This window comes from Megascapheus bottae, chromosome 10, assembly GCF_031878675.1.
Source record: "Megascapheus bottae isolate mThoBot1 chromosome 10, mThoBot2.hap1, whole genome shotgun sequence".
NCBI lineage: Eukaryota > Metazoa > Chordata > Mammalia > Rodentia > Geomyidae > Megascapheus > Megascapheus bottae.
This window is the reverse complement of record NC_143518.1, coordinates 10,018,030-10,039,364: the sequence shown is the minus strand read 5'-3', so window position 1 is coordinate 10,039,364 and position 21,335 is coordinate 10,018,030. Positions and strand designations below refer to the sequence as shown.

Sequence of the window (21,335 nt, the reverse complement as noted above, 5' to 3'; positions counted from 1 at the left end):
ACAAAGACTAAAGGAGTCCATCCTATTCTGGAGTTTAAGCCCTAGTACTAGTACATACAGAAACACACAAACACACAAACACACACACAGTCATGCACACACACAAATTATTTCTTGGTGAGGCTTGAACAACAAAATGATCCAATGATTATTTTTAAGTAAATGTGGTTTATATACTTTTGTGGTCAGTTTTGCTCATTTTTACATGACACCTTATCAAAATCTGAACATATTGCACAGGTGGACTGGGGATGTAGCACACATGTCTTGCATGCAGAAGAGATGCCATGTTTCATCACTGGCACCTCACGCAATCAAATAAAATAGATAGAATGACATAACATAATATGAACTAGGGTTAAAAAAGAAACAATTTAGGGTCAGGTTTTCTTTGTGTTCTCCATGTAACCAGTAGTCCTGGAAAAAATATTTCTTTCTTTTTTATCCTAGGTCTATAATAGCGAAAAAGAAGATTGAATCATATCTTTAGGGAGAGTGGGAACATATATTCATCAAGCCCTATAATTGTGACTGAGGTGGTCCAGGAGAAGGCAGGGGTGTGTGATGCAGCCCTGGAGCCCCAACATCAGGATCCTCTTGCTCTCCATCCTGCTTCCCTGGGCAGCCTCAGGTGAGTGGGGAGGAATCAGCGGCTTTCCCTGCACATGGGAGCCTAGCTCAGAAGGGTTTCTGCTCTTCACAATGCTCCTCAGTCTCACTAATTCCTGAGCTGGGAATCACAGGCTTAGTTTCACTTTGTCTGTCCTTTGTTCTCTTTATCTTTTCTCTTTTCTTAGTGAAGATGAAATATTTCAACTATCCAATGATAGTCATTCTTGCAATAGATCCATTTATTCAGTTTGATAATTCCAGGCTGAAAATGATTGTCTTTTTTTGAATCATAACATTTTAAAGCATCCCTCCAAATGCCATAAATTTCCTTTATCAGATGAAAAAACTAAAACTTGAGAAACATGCAAGAGAATAGGAAAGATAAAAAATCTCTGCCTGAATTCCGTAAAATCATGCAGGGTAAAAATGTCAAAGTCAACAATACATTTATTAATTGTTTAATTATCATAATTTATATCACATACCTAGAATATTGCAAGTATGCAATACATCATGAATATTGTCATATTGTTATCTTTTTTTTTTTTGCCAGTCCTGGGCTTGAGCTCAGGGCCTGAGCACTTGTCCTTGGACTTTCTCAAGGCTAGAAGCTCTACCACTTGAGCCTCAGCACCACTTCTGGCTTTTTTCTATGTATGTGGTACCGAGGAATCGAACCCAGGTCTTCATGCATGCTAGGCAAGCACTTTAACCACTAGGCCAAATTCCCAGCCCTTTCAAGCATTTTTAAATCGTTCTTTTATTATATCTGTTGAATCTTAAGTAATAGTACGTAGGAGTTGCCATTTAACAGTTTATATCTGCCAAATATCTTGATCAGTGTCGGCCCTTTCGATATTATCATACATTTGCCCCACAGTTGCCTCACTCCTCTTAATTTTTTAGGATATACATAGGATTCTTCAGTCCATTTCTCCTTCTTCATTTTTATACCCTTTTCCTTTCCATCCCACACTACCCTTTCTCCTATTTTCTTCCTGCTGTCTGTTTTTACTGATCTTTAACTTTGTCTTTCTGAAGAATTACTCTATTTGAGGTTTCCCTTGAATCTACCCTATTTCACTTAATACATATACTATCCAACATACTTACAAAGCTAGTTTAGAAGCTATATCTAGTTTACACATATGTGGGAAACTATATGTCCTTTTTCTCTCTATGCCAGACTCACTGCTTTTAGTATAATTGTTTCCACATCTTTACATTTCTTTGCGAATGCACAATATCATTCTTTCTAATGGTTGAGTAAAATTCCACTGTGTACATGTACCACATTGTTTTGATCCATTGATCTACTGAGGGGCATCAGGTCTGCTTCTATACCTTGGCTATGGTGCTACAATAACCATGGTTGGGCTGATTTGTAATCTTTTGGATTAAGTGCCCAGGAGTGTAATTTGCTGAGTTATATGTTATATTTAATATTTAAATATGTTATATTTAATTTTTTTGAGGAATGTCCACATTGCTCTGCAATGTGGTTGAGCAAATTTGTATTCCCATCAACAGTTTATTAGGGTCACCTCTTACTGCTTTCCTCATAATGGCCATTCTTCCTGAGGTGAGGAAGAATCTTAATGTTGGGTTTGATTTGCATTTCCTTTATAGGCAGATGTGTTGAACACTTCTTCAAGTATCTATTGGTCATCTTTTGCTTCTTTTGAGAAGACCCTTTAGCTCATTTCCCAATTTTTAATTGGCTTGTTTGGAGGATTGATTTTTTTTTTACAGTTCTCTGTGTATTGTGGATATTAGATTATTGTCTGATATTGCTTGTAAAAACTTTCTCCAGTTCTGCAGGATTCTTCTTAACTCGTTGACTACTACTTGTCTGTGCAGAAACTGAAGGTGACTTAAGGAACGGGAAAGACTTTCTTAGAAATGCTTCCCAAGGCAATCTGTAAATTCAATGTACCACACATCAAAACCCCATCTTCACTCCTCAGTGAGACAGAGAAAGCAATCAAAAAATTCATATGGGACAACAAATGACCTCAAAAAGCAAACAATTATTAGCAGGCAGAATAGTTTTGAAGGAATAACAATATCAAATTTTACTATCTGTAAAAAGGGGTGACAGTTCTAAAACTCAGTTTAGGATTACAATGCATGTTGTATGATGTCACCCCTTTTAACATTCTTCCTCAATCCTACATTGATGATTTTTTAAATAAGTAAGCATTAAAGTAATACCTTTAGTCACTTTTTCTTGGATTTATCCTGCACTGTCTTATGTGCCCTGTGTAAATCTGAGCCTAAATAATAGTGTGTACTTCCCTGAGGGTTGCTTGCTGTTCCATGACTAAAATAAGTTTTCTGGGCTCTGAGACCCCAAGATCTTTCCAGGGTTTCAACGCTTTTACTTTTATTTTCTTTATTTTATTTTATTGTCTTTTTACTTCCATATTATACTAGGAGAGATAAGATTGGGAATAATTCTCTTATTTCAGACCAAATTGGATTCTTTCCTTTAACCTTTCAATTCACTATTTCCTCTTTTGTTTTATGAGTTTGTTGGAGGGCTAATGTGTAGAGAGCTGCACATGGACACAATTCAAGATATAAAGGAGGCAGAAGTTGAAGGATATCGTATTGAGGGTGGTTACTAGTAAAACGATAATATCCCATCTAAAAATATAACTAAAGCAAAAAGGGCTGTGGGAGAATTCTTCCCAAGAACCCAGAACTGTCAAAAGTGAAGTTAGAGCTGATGAGAGGAACAATTTGCAGCATAGATATTGTTCCTCAGATGAAGAGACGTGCTTTCCAGACAATATACATAAATATAAGCACTTCATAGAAGTGCAAAATACTACTAATTCTATTGCAGGAGTGAAATATGAATTTTCTTTCCTATTTTATTTTTTGCTAGTCCTGGGCTTGAGCCCTGAGCACTGTCCTTGTGGACTTTCTCAGGGCTAGAGCTCTACGACTTGAGCTTCAGCATCAGTTCTGGCCTTTTTCTGTGTATGAGGTACTGAGGAATTGAACCCTGGTCTTCAAGCATGCTAGGCAAGCACTCTACCACTAGGCCAGACTCCAGGCCCTGAATTTTCTTAACAGAGAAAATATTAAGGAAGTATCTCAAGAAAGAAGGAGAAAGACTAGTTCTCTTTTTAATTTTTCTAGGAAAAGTGAGTAGTTTTCTTTACATTTCAAGGTTTGACTATCCATTTTCTAAAACACTTATTTCATGTTTTGGATATCCTATCTTTCCAAATTTTGAAGTATTTTCCCTATACAATAAAATATCTTTACACAGAACTTGTTTCATATAAGCCTTATCTTATAAATAAAATATCTACCATATTGTCCTGTATTTTCATTTTCCCTGTCATTCACAGGGCAAAGTCATGATGTTGGCAGTTTTCACTTGTAACATTGTTTCAGCCCACATAAAGTTTGGGGGTCTTGAAACATTTTGAATTTCAGTTATTCAAATTAAGGATGCAAAACCTGCATTTATAACAGTTCTGCTACAGTCTTTGAGTATCCATGTTCCAAAACACTTATTTCATGTTTTGGATAGCCTACCTTTCCAAATTTTGAAGTATTTTCCTAATACAATAAAATATCTTTACACAGAACTTGTTTCATATAAGCCTTATCTTATAAATAAAATATCTAAAATATTTCATTTTCCCTTTCATTGTACTTTCATTTTCCTTGTGATTCACAAGGCAAAGTCATGATGTTGGCAGTTTTCACTTGTAACATTGTTTCAGCCCACATAAAGTTTGGGGGTCTTGAAACATTTTGAATTTCAGTTATTCAAATTAAGGATGCAAAACCTGCATTTATAACAGTTATGCTACAGTCTTTTATACATTTGTAAAGTATTTTATATAAATTCTTGTATGTTCTTTCTTTACCCTGATAGTACAATGGAATTTAAATTTTTCCTAGCATAACATACTGTTTTTAGTGCAATCATATTTTAGTATGGTTTAAAGCAAAGTAACATTTGGTAAATGATATCTCAACTCTTACATTATGCTTTCTTGCACATAGATTACAGGGAAAATTAGGCATTTGCTCTCTGACTCAATTTTCTCATCTGTAACATGAACAAATGAAGGTAATACTCCATAAATGTAGTGCTGACAAGAGACTTAAAATGATTTATATGAACTTGATTGTCAACTGTGTTTAGATGACATGACTGTTATACATTGGTAACATCTGTTGCTATTGACTCCTATGCAAAAATACAGTTGAGCATTCTTATTTTGGTTGTTCTCTTTAATGAACCACAAGCCATTGTGATAATGGAGCTGCTCTTCCTCTCCCATCAGATAGTCAAAATCAATCCTAATTGATATCAGCAATGACCCTGTTCTTTCCTTAATCACTTCCAGGACAATTTCAAGTGAAAGGACCACAAACACCTGTCATTGCCTCACTTGACCAAGAGGCTTTACTTCACTGCTACCTCAGCCCATCCATGGATGCCAGCAACATGAATATAACATGGTATCATGGTCAGTCAGACTTTGTGTATGCCTATAGGAATGGCAAGGAGTATATGGAGGGGCAAGCTCCGGAGTACCAAGACAGGACAACACTTCTGATGGAGAACATTGAAAATGGACATGTTCAACTTAAGATCTATCCTATCAAGTTATCAGATGGAGGGATATACAGATGTATCTTTAAAAGCCCCACACACTTTGATGTAGCTAGGATCACAGTGCTTGTTACAGGTAAGCCTGGGAAATGAATATTTTCTGGAAAATCAATAGTGTGCTTGGCTCTAGTTAGTACTTAATGTGAATGGACAGACAGCTGAAGTCTACACACCACCAAGATTGAATGCCAGGTTCACACTCATTTGAGCTAACCATTCCAAATTGTTCATGTGTTAACTGATATATATATAATGTATATTCGTATATTATATATTATATGTGTTCATCTCTCTCTTTTTCTTTAAAATGATTTTTAGGGGCAGGGAATCTGTCCTAACACTGAAAAGTTACAAACAATGTGCCTCAGTTCACTGTATTCTTACTTCCAAATTTGAGCTAAACAGGGAAAGGAGCAATCTCACTCACTCTCTATCAGACATTTCTGCATATCAATGTACTTTTCCAGTGATATTGTTCTCTCTTCATCCTTTATGATACCTTTTTGTGTTCCCATAGCTGCATGACTTTGCACTTTAACATACTTGTGCATAGACATTTCCCTTGGGGAAATGTCTTGATATGACAAAAGGTAGGATTGTGCGCAACCCAGGCCATTAATAGTACAAATTTTGATTTTCAAAGTCAAGAGAAGCCTCTTCTAGGTCCTAGCTTGGGGCAATTATCCATGCTTATCACTCTTTTGCAACTGATAAAGAGAATAATCCTCATCCATCATCACACTCTCCTTAGACCGCAGATGCCCTTGGTACCAAATTTACCTGGTAAGTGGTTAACACTTACAAGATCCTTTACAAATACACTACTGTTCTAGTGAAAAGTGAATTGCTGAAAAAATTTTAAACACCACTCTGATAATTACTGCCAAGTCAATATTTTTCTGGTACATATTTTTTTTATTTTATTTTGTGTTTTGGTGGGTCATGGGAATTGAACTCTGGCATGAGCATTATCTCTGACCTCTTCAGCGCAAAGCTACTGCCCTACACCTGGGCCTGGGCACTGTCCCTGAGCTCTTCAGCTCAAAGCTACCACCCTACCCTTGAAACAAGCTCCATTTCCCATTTTCTAGAGGTTAACTGGAGATAAGAATCTCAGGTACTTTTGTGCCCAGGCTGGCTTTGAACCTTGATCATCAGATCTCAGCTCCTGAGTAGCTAGGATTACTCAGTCTCCTGAGTAACTAGGTGGCATGAGTCACCACACCCAGCTTTTGTGGGATATCGTAACACCTTGTAAATCATTGGATGACATTTAAAAATACAATTTTATTTTCATTATTAAGCTATTGTACAGAAGCTTTACAATTTATGATTCAAGTCAAGGACTTGACAGATCTTAGGAGAGTCTGGGCAAGGGAGGTTTCTTCCCTGGCTGGTTGATAAGACCGCAGTTAGGAATCCCAGAGCTGATTCACTTGGACATGTAGCTCATTCTCAATGAGAATGGGAACCTCACCACACTGTTGGTTCTCATTTGTGCCAGGCTTTTTTCCTGCCCTGGGCGGAGGAGAAATGTGGCCCATGGTTAAGAATCAGTTTCCTCTAGAGATTCATTCTCTGGAAATCTCAATGTTCTCCTGAAAGTCCCTGAATTTTTTGCCTAGGTAGGGAGAAACAAGGCAGTCTTCCATTTAGGCTGCTCTTTATCCTTCCTTAGTTCATTAGGTTATTTCCTCCTTCCTTTATTACTCTCTTGTAATTACTCCATAACAATCCCACAGAAATTTCCAATGCTCTACCTGCGTTTTTAGCTGTAGAATAAAGTATGTCTTCTGGATTGGAAGAATTAACATAGTGAAAATGGCAATCCTGCCAATGGTTTTCTACAAATTCAATGCAATACCCATCAATATCCCAATGTCATTCTTCAAGGAAGTAGAAGATGCAATCCAAAATTTTATATGGAATAATAAAAGACCCCATATAGCAAAAATATTTCTTAGCAGAAAGAACAGTGCAGGAGGAATTTCAATACCAAACTTTAGACTCTATTACAGGGACATAGTAACTAAAATACCTTGATGCTGGCACAAGTACATGCCTGAGGACCGAGGAATAGAACTGAATACCCAGAATCAACCCACAGACCTGTGGCCACCTAATCTTTGACAAAGGAGCCAAAAAAAGTAGAAAGACAGCCTCTTCAATAAGTGGTGCTGACAACACTGATTAAGCACCTGCAGAAAGCTAAATTTGTAACCTTCTTTGTCACCCTACACCAGGATTAATTCCAAATGGATCAAAGACCTCAAGGTAAAAGCAGACACCGTAAAACTTTAGAAGAAGGAATAAGAGATACACTAGGCCACCTTGGCACTGGTTGAATCTTTCTTAATAAAGACCCAGAAATACATCAAATCAAAGATAGCTGTGACCAATCGGACTGCATTAAATTGCAGAGCTTCTGTGTGGCAAAGGACATAGGTAGCAAGTTAAATAGAAAGTCCACAGAGTTTGAGAAGATCTTCACTAACCATACAACAGATAAAGGCTTCATATCTAAAATATATCTGGATGTGGCTAGGAGGGATCACTACCACACTATTGGTGGGAATGTAAACTCATTCATTCACTATGGAAAGCAGTGTAGTGGTTCCTCAAAAAACTAAACATGGAGTTCCCATAGAACCAGCAATTCCACTACTTGGCATTTACATATCCATCTAGAAACAAGAACATACTAAATGCACTAGCACAATGATGTTCATTGCAGCACTATTTACCATAGCAAAGATATAGAACCAACCCAGATGCCCCTGAGTTGATGATTGGATCAACAAAATATGGTATTTATACACAATGGAATTCTATGCCTCCATCAGAAGAAAGGACATTGTACCATTTGTGAGGAAATGGAAAGATTTGGGGAAAAAACATATTAAATAAACTAAGCCAGACTCAAAGGAATATAGGTTCAATGTTTTCCCTCATGTAGAAGAATTAGTACACGTCCAAATCTCTTCTAGCAGAGTATTATAATAGCTCAAACCCTAGATACATAAGGCCATGTAGGATGAGGCCAAATTAATGGAACTCCAGGACATGGAAACGAGAGCTTAATTATAAATAACTGTTACTCTTAATGTACTGTGTTTTTCTCCCTTCTCTTGTGTTGGCTTTGGTTAATCTCATATTGTTACTGTATCCTATTTTTTTACCTGGTATATTATGTAGATGTTTACCTGTTCATTTGAAGTAGGAGGAGAAAAATTTAGTAGGGAAGGGAAATGGGGCGACAAAAACATAAGAAGGAATATCAATGTATGAGAAGTAATGCACCCTCTATCTGGTGAATATAAATGTAACCCCTCGGTACATTGGGAAAAAAGATATGTCTATGCTGTATACTGTATGGTAAATCTTTGTGCATTAACTACAGTCAATTGTTACTGGAGGCTTATTAAGGAATAGCTCAGTGTAAAACAGTTGGAACTGCTGACTTTTTACATCCTTTGTTTTTAATGCCCTTCCATTCTCACAATGCAGCCTTCTTTTACACTCCAAAAATTATCTTTAAGTTATACAAAGCAGTTACCATTCAACAAAGCATGTTATGAATACCATTTGTATTCATTTTTCAGGATCTTCGCTTTGGCTATTCTCATCTCTCATAGCCAAAACCCTCCTCCCTTATTTTCTAAATTTTGTAGGATAGGCATTGTATGCTTGACTGTATTCTCTCCCTTTTCTTCCTCTACACTTTTGAAGATGACACGTATTGTCCTATGCTTAATCCCCTGGCAAAAGGAAATAAGTCAGAAGACCTAACTTTCAAGGTTTTCACACACTGGGAGGAGTACAAAACCAGGAAGGGTAGACATTGTAAGAGGGCCAGTGTGGTAGAGCCTCTACTGGTCTGTTAATGTCTCTCTTGAGGAGTCATCAAGGATAAGCAGTAGCAGCCAAATCTCCTCATATCAATCTGGGTCTCAGGAGAAATGATTCCTGTTTTTTAGATGCCCTAAACTCCAGCATCAGTTCCCAGAGTGTGCGATTGGCTGCCTGTGTGATTATCCTTGCTGTCTGCTTGACAACTACCTGCATGATCTATGTTTTTTCTAAACTAAGGAAAGGTAAGTGTGACACATGGGATGGATTTATACAGAGCTCATCCAATTCTCTTCTCATATTAAGGGAATGGGATTAAGAATATTTTATATTTAAAGATAGAAAGGGAAATCCTAAAGAACATGAATCATTTCCTTATCCTTAGTGTTGTGCTTGTTCTTCATTGCTTTTTTTTTCATGTATATTTGAACATAGAGCCTCACATTTGGTCTACAATCTGAGTCATACCTCCAGCCTGTCTTTTCCTGGTTATTTTGGAAATAGCATCTTGAGGGTCTTCATGCCCCACCTAGATTTGAATCACAATGCACACTGATTTCAACCTCCTGGGATCATCAACCTCTAGACTTGAGTATTTCCTTTCCTCTCCTCATGGAATCTATTGGTCTTTTCTAAATTAGCCCTGCTTCCCCCTGGGAACCAGGTGAACTACTTATTCTTGTTCTTGAATGCTGCCTTCATTCTTACAGCTCGATATCACTCATTATGTCACACATGGTATCTGTGCTTGAATGGGCATGTGTCTTTCTTTGTTGCTACTACCTGTGTCCTGCTCAGTGCCCAACTAGGATTGGGGGACTGACTCACAAATATCAGTTGAGTGGAAGAATAATTCTTTTTATTTTCTTTTTCTTTGTATTTGCTCTTGTTTTCCTCCTTTTAGATCATATAGGACAAGAAAACAATGAGATTTGGTTTTCTTGGCTTATGAATTAAAAATATCATATGATACCTAATTTTCAGAGAAAAATCTTATGTCATTTAACTGATTTCTTCTATTGACTCAATCCTATATTTATTTGAAATTCATGCCTTTGGTTGTCTTGCCTGTAATGAAAAAGGCCCAAGTGAAGGGCTTTGTCCAGAAGAGACCTAAAGGTTTGTCTAGACTTGATTTAGCCTCGACTTGATTTTAGGAGAAAGAACTGGGTTGAAGGATTTTAAGGGCACCCAAATGTAGTAAATCACGACTGTCCTTCCTAATAGAGAGATATCTCTGCAATTCTATCCCTCTAGGATGGAATTTTATGGTGTCTGTTCAATGGGATAAAATACCACTCCCAAGACTCCGTGCCCAACTAGAAGTATATCACATTAATCAATATCTGTGTGTCCTAAAGTTGAGAACACAATACTATGAGAAGCTGAGATGGATTTTGTGACCTCTAGGAACTGTGCTCAATAACTTGAGTTCCAGTTCTTGCCTTTGAAATTGCTGTATCAGGCTCACAAAGTGTATGAGATATGGGCTGGGAATTTGATCTCGTGATAGGAGTGTGCTTGCCTAGAATGCACAAGACCCTGGTTTGATTCCTCAGTACCACAGACATAGAAAAGACAGAAATGATGCTCTGGCTCAAATGTAGAGTTTTACATTTGAGAAAGCCCAAGGACAGTGTTCAGGTCCTGAGTTCAAGCCCCTGAGCTGGTAAAAAAGAGAGAAATGAGTGAGATCTTTCTTAAACAAAAGAAAATGGCAGTATCAAAAGCATTGTGTTGTGGCTCTTGATGTATATTCTTTTTCCCTAGACATCTTAATAGTCTTTACATTGTCATTACCTCAAGTCATATACCCTTTTCAAGATTGTTGCTATTTTCTGTCTGAAAGGAAATCACTTCACTTTGTTAATGAAATGAAATATTCCATTGACAACTGAGAATTTTAAGCCAAGCAAAATTGTAAAAAAAAATAAGTGTCAAAATCTGTGAGTATATGAGGTCCTACTGGCATGATACATCGAGTGTTTAGTTGACGGGCTACTTCTTCATGCTCTATTGGAAAGAGAGTATATTTGTGGTTGCAAGGTATTCAGAACAGAAAGTAGCACCTTAACTGAAGCAAGTCTTCCACAGATTTTGATAAGCAGGTCACAAATATTTTCAGACTACTGAAGAATGACATAATAATAAACTGAACAATGCAGCCATTGTTGATGAATAATAGATAGCAGGTTTGGTACTACTGAATTACACAAGCCTTAATGGCAATCAGTTCTATGGAGCTATTGGTGTCCCTGGGGAATTCTAGAACAAATTTCTATTTCATTCATTGGGACCTAAATTCCAGAGTGGCAAAGTGATAACTGCTGCTCTATAAGTCATACAAATTCTAGAATGAACTTTCTTGGAAACTCAGAAACAAATAAGTTTTAACCTTTTCAACAGAAAAATTACTGAAAAACATGGTAAGATATGTGTGCATATGTATATATGTATATTCTTAAGCTTCACAGAAAATCTAGCCTATATCCACACAAAACATTTCTCACTCTCTCCCTCTCTGTCTTCCCCTGTGATTGGAGACCATAACTTTCTCTTGGCAAGGAGGGTAGGTAAACAGATTATCACCACTTGCATGCGCATGCCATATGCCATATTTTTGCCAGTCTTGGGCTTGAGCTCAGGGCCTGAGCGCTGTCCTTGGACTTTCTCAAGGCTAGATCTCTACTACTTGAGCTTCAGCTCCACTTCCAGCTTTTTTCTATGTATGTGGTATCAAGGAATCAAACCTGGGTCTTCGTGCATGCTAGGCAAGCACTCTACCACTAGGCCAAACTCCCAGTCCCAATATGCCATTTTTTTATATCCCTTGCCTTGCCTTCTTAATCATCTGATTTAGTATTTCTATCGATTGTAGTTTTGAATAAACATCTGAGTTTTACAGGTAAATGTACTATGCACAATGTGTGATTAAGAATATCTTTATTTTGGCATAACTCTTACTGTGTGTCTATTCCTCAGTTATCTATATGACATATGTAAAAGAAAGGAAATAATATGTTGTTAGTGTAAGAGCCTAGTTTTAAACAAGAACCAGGAAAATGTGAGATGGTTTTAAAATATGCCAACCGAAATAAGTCCTCGGCTACTCATATCAGAGATGCACTGATCACCAAGTTCTGAAAAGCAGTGTCTATATAAGTCAGTACACTCTCCTCTCCTAACCCCTCTAAACCCCCAAAACACAGGCTTCTACACAGTAGCAATATTGTGAAGTTGTCATTTTGTTTTTATTCTTTCCCTTCTCTTCTGGGAGCATCAAGACTTCTCGAAGTATCACACCATTTTTTACTAGTATAAATAGGAGATATTTGTTATTGTTTCTTCTTTAAAAACAAATGAGAATAAAGAACAATATGTAGTGAGCTTATTTCTCTATTTGTCAGCTTCTTTACTGTTTCCTTAAAGCAAACATTAATATATAATATCGAATCCAAATTTCCTCTCACTTTTATCCTTCCATCCATCTCCATATCATTTCTCTTAACCCCCAAACCCTAAAACTCTTTGACTGGCACAAATGGCCTGCCCCTTTTGCTTATTTCCTTTCTACCCACATCTCCTTCCTCTCTTACCTCCCCTGCTGCACTGTGAACAAACTGCAGTGTTTTTTCTGTGACATCTCTCTTCCTCTGTCACAAATTTCCTTTGCCTATAGTGTTACTGATGTCCCCGTGTAAATGCTGAGGGATGTTCTGAGATTGAAAACATTGATGAAGACACTTCCTCAGATGTCAGTATTGGATATGTCCTTCTAAGATTGTATACTATGAAGGCAAACTCTGACTCTGTGGGTTGGTACAGAGTACTATGCTCTGCAATGGTGTTTACGTTGGCTCTGTATTTTTCGAAAAGGTCTTTGATTGCCATCTGTTTTGTGTTTATCTGCATTCACTCCTATCTTACAGGTTTAAAGGACTTTGCTTCAGGCCTAAAGTGATTGATGTTCTTCCTTTCTTCACAGAAAACAAAAAGGCTGTCAGTGGAAATTTAATATATGAACATGTGAAATCAGTGCCAGCAAAGAAGGATGTTCCTCAAAGATTCTGAGTGATTTACTACAATGGCAGCTGTTCTGGGTTAGAACAATTTCCCCCAGTTGTACTAGGAGGTTGTAATAAAAAAGGAACAGCAGGTAGACAATAGGACTTGCTTGGATTCACTTGACTGAGAAACACCTAGTATCTATGCTTGCCTTCACATTGGTTTCTGGACCCTTTATTCTAAAAAATGTTGTGTATGAGGCCCAGTCCCTACATTATGTTATTATTGATGTTCTAGTAGCCCTCACAAACCTGAGGATATTTCTGCAATATGAGGATGTACCTATTCCTATTGTGTGAAGAATTTAAGTATTCTCCATGTTTCCTTTCTTTCTTTTCTTTCTTTTTTGGTGGGTCATGGGGCTTGAACTCTGGGCCTGGGAGATGTCCCTGAGCTCTTTAGCTCAAGGCTACCACCCTAATCCTGGAGCCACAGCCCCACTTCTGATTTTCTCATGGCTAATTGGAGATAAGAGCCTCATGTTCCTTAGTGATTCTCAGACCTCTCCTGAGGAGCTAGGATTACAGGCTTGCCACCTCACCCAGCTATCTCCATATTTTCATAAGCAAGTTTACCTAGTCCCTGAAGCCATGTTTCTACCCAGGACCTCCAATTCTAGGAAAACGCAGAGTCTTACCATGCTTGAGGGCCAGCTGCTGAGAACGTTGTTTCTGTACCTCATAGCTAAACTGCCTCATTGTTAACCTCATGGATCATTGCACATAGAGGCGTCTCAAAACTCAGGAAAGAACTTGAGTTCTTTCCTATCTGGTGGAAAAAAAACAAGTGTTCCCATTAGCTTATTTATACTGCTCAACCCCACAACCCATACTGCATCTAGTTCTCTTTATCTCAATTGTCACTAAGAAAAACAAATTGTCTCATTCCTCTTCCATAAGAATTACAGATTCTAAAACTAATTAGCTAATCACTTTCCTCGGCATGTCTGTATTGCTTTTCTCATCATAAAGTTTATACTGATGAGGTAAAACCTGTTTCAACAATGAGTTGTGGGCATCCACAGGCTAAAGATTAAATGCTGCTAAATTTTATGACCATTGCTTTGCCAAAAATCAATACTTGGAGCTCAATACTATATGGGATGACATTGCTTTCACCAAAATTCAATCACCATACTAAATCATGCACTTAAAATTATACTTATACAGCAATTCTTGTGTGTAGTTCCATCCTTGGGGCATTTTTCTTTTCTTTTTAAAATTTTTTTGGGGGGTCATGGGATTTGAACTCAGCCTTGGTGCTGTCCCTGAGCTCTTCAGTTCAAGGCTACCACCCTACCCTTGAGCCCCACTTCCCATTTTCTCAAGGTTAATTGGAGATAAGAATCTCAGGTCCTTTTGTACCCAGGCTGGCTTTGAACCTTGATCTAAGCAATATACCTTGTCCTTCCAGCCATCCTGGTACCTTGCTGGGTGACCGGGGCTTTCCTTGTACTACCAAAAAGCCTAGAAGTGAGGTAGGCCATTTGCTACAGAGAATGTTGGCCTTCCATTTCCCCTATATGGTTTGATTCACTGGCTTCTGAGTATACCCCTAGATGGAAAGATTGAGGTATATCCCCCTACATGGAAGATTTAATCTGACCCCTGAACTACCTCCCTGATGGGAAGGTCTCCTGGTATCTGAGCATAATTAAGGTTTTTGTCTTTAAAAGCTTTATGCTATTTCTGTTTTAGGCTGCTGGTCTTTGAGACAGGAGTCTACTTGGAGGTACCTGCTGTCTAATGAATGCTCCCAATTCAACTTCTCAAAATATTTATCAAGTGGTACTTCATTTGCCTATTCTAGGCTAAAAAATAATATACTAAAGATAAAGAGACTATGGTTTTTCATATTTGTTAAATATGGAATTATGAATTATATTCTTTGATAGTTTGGGTTGAAATTATACATACATATATGTTTGTTTGTAGCTATATGTTTATGTTCATATCCGCATAGAAGGATAAAATTCTGTGAAAACGTACTGGCAATTAGCCCATCTACTGACTTTTACATTATTCTCCATTAAAAAAGAGCTAGGTATCTTTGGAGCAAATGTTGTCACTAAATGGACCAAGGAAATATATGCTTCTTACATTTTGTATTATAATGCAATTTCCCAGCTATTAAATCCAGAAATGGAAGGCAACTTAAAATGTCCCATTCTTTTGAAAGAAAGCTATAACAATTATAGCACATAAGTGGGTGTGCTTTTCTCATGCATTTTACTAATGTAGATAAAAAATACATAAACTGGTATATTTAAATAAAGAGCATTTTCAGACAGCAGAAGTTTAACAAATATAGAATCCCAGAAACACCTCATAAATTCCAGGAAATAGAAACCAAAGTTCTGCTTCCACAGTAAGATGGTGTAGAGAGACCAAATAATAGATCACTTAAATTCAAATTACCTAGTGAATGAAAGTTTTGGTTTTATTTATTTGTTTCTTGGTTTGTTTGGTGGCACTACGGCTTAAAACTCAGGCCTCAAACTTTAAGGCAGTAGCTTCACAACTGGAGCCTTTCCCCAAACTCTTTTGGCATTCGTTATTTTAGATAAGAGTTTCTCTTTTTGTCCAGGCCAGCCTGGGTGCTGATTCATCTATTTAGGTATCATGTCATAGCACCCAGTGTTTTATTGGTTAAAATAGTAAGAAGAGTGTTGGGGGAAGTTCTAATAAACATTAAACCCATATTTCCCTTGAATCAAAAGACTTATTTTCTACCTTTTAAGTAAATGGGAATATATAGGTGTCAACCTTATGTGAACCATATACATGTGAGTGAATTTTATTTGGTGTTACTTGCAGAGCAATGTTGATAGTTATGTCAAACCCAGAACACCAGTTTTCCCATACCACTCTGTTTTTCTGGCTCTTACAGTTTCTCCATCTAGTTAAAAAATATTTCTGGGGCTTTAAAGTCAGTGCTATATGTTAGAAAGCTCAAGGACTGCTAGACTATAAAAGAATTTTACCAAGACAAGAAAATAGAAATAAGACATTTATTAGGGCATAGATAGGGGAAGAAATTAGTCGACATGCTCAAGGGAGTGTCACTTCTTTGTTGACATGTGGTGGACAAGTTTAATGCAGAGCAAAGTGAAAGTAAATCTCAAGAATACCCTTTGGTTGGAAGGTGGCCTGACTCTAGAAGGAATGGGGATCCCAAAACAATAAGATTTTACTTGTATCTGTAGAGGTGAAAGTGGTGGAACATTGAGTTATAGATCATCTAGTCTTCTCACGTGTCTGGCAAAGGATGCGACTTTAGTATTACTTGCTGTGCCCCAAAATGTGAGGATGTGAGCTGTCTAGAATGACCCTGCCTGTAAATGGGCATGCATATTTTATATATGAAGCATCTTAGTTTAACAGAAACATTGTTGTTTAGAGTTCTGGTGGTAAAATTGGTCAAAGACTTGAATTATCATCCCCAGGACCCTGGTTATTTAAGTAAATAACCAGGTTTTATTAGGAGCCAAATTGCCTGGAAATGGGGCTGATTTACTCAGCAGATCATTAGGCTAACAGATGAAAGCAGCTTATTATGGCCTGACAGAATGGAGCTACCAAGGACATATCCATTCATTTGGGATATATGGCCAGAAGAGCATTGAGGTGACCATCTTTGCCCTTCAGAAGGACAGAAAACCACAATCAAATAGATGTGTTTTCTTTCCAAGCTCACATACCCATGTGGCGTGATATCTGCTCCATTTATGCTGTCTAGGCACCATGGGACATAATCATATAAATACCCCTCTTTAGGGACCATTGGTATACTAGCACATTGTTTATTAGGAGTTGCTTATCAAGTGGTGGTATATGACTCTCAGGCAGTTACTCCACAGAAGTCCCCGTGATCACAGGCTTTTTTTTTTTATCAGTGGGCAGCAAGTGATGGGTGGGGGTGAGCAAGCAAGGAAGGAGTGGTAATTAGTGATATCACAACCGGGAAGTCATTACAGTAACCATGTCCTGATCCTCCCTGGAAATTCAGTCTTGACACCGTTTCAGGGTGGTTCATCCCCTTGGTTGATGTAAAGCTTTGTTAATGCTCTTGCCTCTGCTAAAGATTAGGGTCTCTGCCTAGTTATCATGGCGTTTCCTGCCCACAAATGGTGACAGGCATATGAAACTGGAGGACCGGTTTTCCTCTTGGAATTATCATGGAGCAATGTACATATGTAATGTCCATTTATGTACTTATTACAGAACTTTACAATGGCTACAGTCGACAGTCTGCTTGTAAACTAAGCAATCATAATGACTACTACTGATAGACAGGAAATGTTATGAGCTGATGATAGAAAAATGATCCTTTGACTTTCATCCTCTTCTGCACACCACCTATCTAGACAAGGGTTTCCAAACATAGCATGACATTCCCTGCTCTCTTTGCCCCATAACAATTTTGCATCTTCTTAGCATAAGAACAAACAGAACCTTTTATTCTTTACACAGCAGCTTCTTCAGAGAACAATGTCCTCATTTTCCTTAATTGCTGAATGCATTCTCAATTTATGTGCTGAAATAGCATACTTAAGCTATTAGCAGATCTGATTACATGTTATATATACAAATATTTAAGTATGGATTTGTAAGGTTTAAATTACATTAGGCCAATGAAAAGTGAATAGTATGCAGTATCCAGAAGAGTTGGAAAAGTTTATTCAGATTCCAAATTGCACCCCAGCCACTCGTGGATGAAGGGAGGTGTGGTTCCAGGCAGTCCAGGATGTGACCTGGGGAAGGGGGGATGTGACTATCTCTAGGTGTTCCAGTTACCTAGGTAACACAAGTACTAGGTGGGAGACTTAACCAGAAGGTGGAAGGTGACTTCTGGGCAAACCTTACATTTCAGTGTTTTAATAATTATGAAAAAGGATGTAGATTCTCTCTGGTTACTTCCTGTTGGCAAGAGGCATCAACATCAGGGGTAAAAGGCAGGTCCTCCCTGGGGAAAAGCAGCAGGCAGAAGCTACTCCTTGGTGGTGGAGGCAAATTCTTGACTGAAGTCTGGAAGAAGTCTCATGAAGCAGGAACCGGGCAATTAGAAAAATATTAGAGATCACACAAACTGCAAAAGGGAGGGCTCTCAGCAGAAAATTAAACATGTGAATGACTTGGCTAGTTCTTATCTCCTGTGTTACAGGATGTCCTGGGGTTGGTGGACATTGCCCTAGCTGACTTCTGCCATCTAGCGAATAAGTAAGGGAATGCATGTTAGAATAGGGCTGCATTGGAGTGGTGAAGGGGTCTGATGAGAGGCCTTGGTTGATGTCTGGATCACAGACTGTACATAGGAGTGCCAGGAAGCTGCCAACACTGTAAAAATAAAATCTTTTGAGAAAAAGGAATATGATTTCTTATCCAATTAGACAGGCATGGTCATTACATGGACAAGCTTCTTAACTTTTCCCTACTTCTCTCTGCTCAGGCACAGAGTGTCTCTAAGATCTTATCCCTCATTCCCTAGACTGGCTGGATCCTTGGGCTCTAGGTGCTTGTTGCATGACCATTTAAGTTATATTAAGAATTCTTTGAAATGTTCATTGTAGAAATCTTCTGCATCAATGAACAAATTTAACTCTACATTTTTCAAAAAAGCATTTGTAGCTTTTGTAAGTAGTATTGTTTTTCTTACATTCTTTGTTTTGGTAATATTCATTGTTACAAAAACACTATTGTTTGTCAAGTTCTGACTCTGTATCCAGGAACTATGCTGAATTAATTTCTCAGTAGCAACAAGAGTTTTGTGAGATCATTTGTGTTTTTACATATATAATTCACTTAAGTTGTGATGGACATTTAAATTTTCCTTTCCAGAATGGGTAACTTTACTCTTATTGACTACAGCATCCAATACTACCTTGAGTGAACGTGACAACAGCACACATTCTTGTCTTACTACTCATCTTAATATGATTGATTTCAGTTGTGAACTTTGGAGTAATACCTTGGATATCAATTTTCATACATGGACATTTACTATGTTAACATTTCCTTCACCTACAAGTTTGTAGAGCATTCTGACCATGAAATACCTCAATAATGTCAAATGCTTGTTTTATTTGAATTAGTGTAATCATCTATATTTCTCTTTATTCTTGTAAATTTTACACTATTGATTATTGAATTCTGGAAATAAAATCCCACCTAGGCCTATAGTGAAGTTTTTTTTTCCCCAAAGACTTGGGAATTCAGCTTGCATGCATTCTTTTGAAGGTTAATGAACCACTAATATTATGAGATATGATTTGTTGATAGATAAATAATATTGATACATAATTTTACACACATATATGTATGTATATGTTTTTGTCTGTATATCCTGTTAATAAAAAGCACTATTCAAATTACTTAAAATCCTTAGTCTTCATTTATAAAACATTTCCTGAAAAATTGAACTTTCCTATCTTGTTGCAATTTCTATGTAGTAAAGTTGTTACGGGTTTCTAAGACTAAATTTTCTGGTAAAAGACATGGCTACTTTTCCTTAGTAGCTGGTGGATTTCTCACTGAAGGGAGTCTGTGAAAATTCTATTTTCTTGTGTAGTGTAATTCTAGATGAGTGAGTGCTTTGAAATCATCCTGTGTTAATTTATCAGTAGCTCAAACACAGAAGAGGTCTAAGCTAATCAGTTTCTATGACAACTGATGAGCTGGACACTGAAGCCCAATTTCAGAGGATAAAAGGATGTGTACATAAATATGTATTATATATTTATACATCATTTATCATCTAGATATAAATACAATGTGGTTTCTGCTTTAAATCATTAATATCTACAAATATGTAGATAATATCTATATACATTGTATTCTACATTATATTATTTCTATATCAAAATCATAGGGAGCATTAAATTCAGATATTTTAAAGTTTTGTGTTTTTTTTTGTTTTTTTTTTTGCCAATCCTGGGGCTGAGCTCCAGGCCTGAGCAGTGTCCTTGGACATTTCTCAAGACTAGAGCTCTACCACTTGAGCCTCAGCACCACTTCCGGCTCTTTTCTATGTACTGAGGAATCGAACCTAGGTCTTCATGCATGCTAGGCAAGCACTCAAACACTATGCCAAACTCCTGGCCCCAGATACTTTAAAGTTTTAAAAAAACTTTAAAGCAATTCTATTTTCTAATTAGAATAGTTTATTTTGCAAAAATAAAATGTAAATAAAATCCAGTACAAGAAAGATTCATTATTAAAATTTTTTCTGACTCTAAAGAACTAATACCAATACTCTTCAAACTATTACATAAAATAAAAGTATCTTTTAAAATCCTTTCAACAAATTAATATTATCTTGCTACCAAAATCAAATGAGGATTCATAACACACAGACACACACACACAAACACACACACACAAATGAAACCCTTGGTGAATAAAGATACAAACATCTTTGCACTGATACCTATGCAAAAATGAATGCCACATGAGTAAATGGAGTTTAACAATGAATTTGGTTTCATTCTACCAATGCAAGAACATTGCTCAACATAACAAATCAGTAAACAGACTACGGTATACAAATAGAATTTAAGATGATATCACATAAATGTTCTGAGTTAATAGAGGCAAAAACATTTTTTTTATAAAATTAAGCATCCTTCCATGACAGAATCTCTTACAGATCCAGGAACAGAAAGATTTTACCTCGGTATAATAACGAAACCATAAGCCAGTATCATATCAAATGGTAAAAAATGAAAACCTTTATTTTTCAAAACAGGAATGAAGCAAAGGTGTTCTCTCTTGGAATTATTAGTCAATACAGAGCTTGAAATTTTAGTCAAAGTATTAAGGCAAATGGAAACAATGAAAATGATATAAATAGACATAGATAAATCAAATTAATCCTACTTACAGAGGATATAATCCTGTACTTAGAAAACCCAAAAGAAGGCAAAATTAATATCTGATAATCAAATTTACCTAAGTAGTAAATATTAAATATTTATTTAAATATTATTTTTCTGAATATCAATAATGAATTCATTGGCAAGCAACAACTTTCATTTCAGTAGTCTAAAAAACAAACAAAACAATTTTAATCAGGAAGTGATTAAAAACAAAACAGTATGAACACTGAAGGATAATTTTGAAGAAGAAATTAGGAGATGGTAGAACCTTTTGTGGTCATGTATTAG

At 37.0% G+C, this 21,335-nt stretch overlaps 1 protein-coding gene across 1 annotated transcript; it reads left to right on the top strand.

Moving 5' to 3' along the window:
• Positions 1-564: 564 nt before the first annotated feature.
• Positions 565-17,462, top strand: LOC150057548 (myelin-oligodendrocyte glycoprotein-like). Its single transcript, XM_090340207.1, has 4 exons — positions 565-631; positions 4,992-5,336; positions 9,238-9,354; positions 17,398-17,462. Exons 1-4 carry the CDS (start codon positions 565-567, stop codon positions 17,460-17,462), a joined length of 594 nt encoding a protein of 197 aa, XP_090196333.1.
• The last annotated feature ends 3,873 nt before the right edge of the window (positions 17,463-21,335 follow it).

Coding starts and splice junctions, on each gene's coding strand:
- LOC150057548 (XM_090340207.1), top strand. CDS start 565: ATGCAGCCCTGGAGCCCCAACATCAGGATCCTCTTGCTCTCCATCCTG. Junction 632..4,991: donor GCTTCCCTGGGCAGCCTCAG/GTGAGTGGGGAG, acceptor AATCACTTCCAG/GACAATTTCAAGTGAAAGGA. Junction 9,355..17,397: donor TTTTTCTAAACTAAGGAAAG/GTAAGTGTGACA, acceptor TACTTATTACAG/AACTTTACAATGGCTACAGT.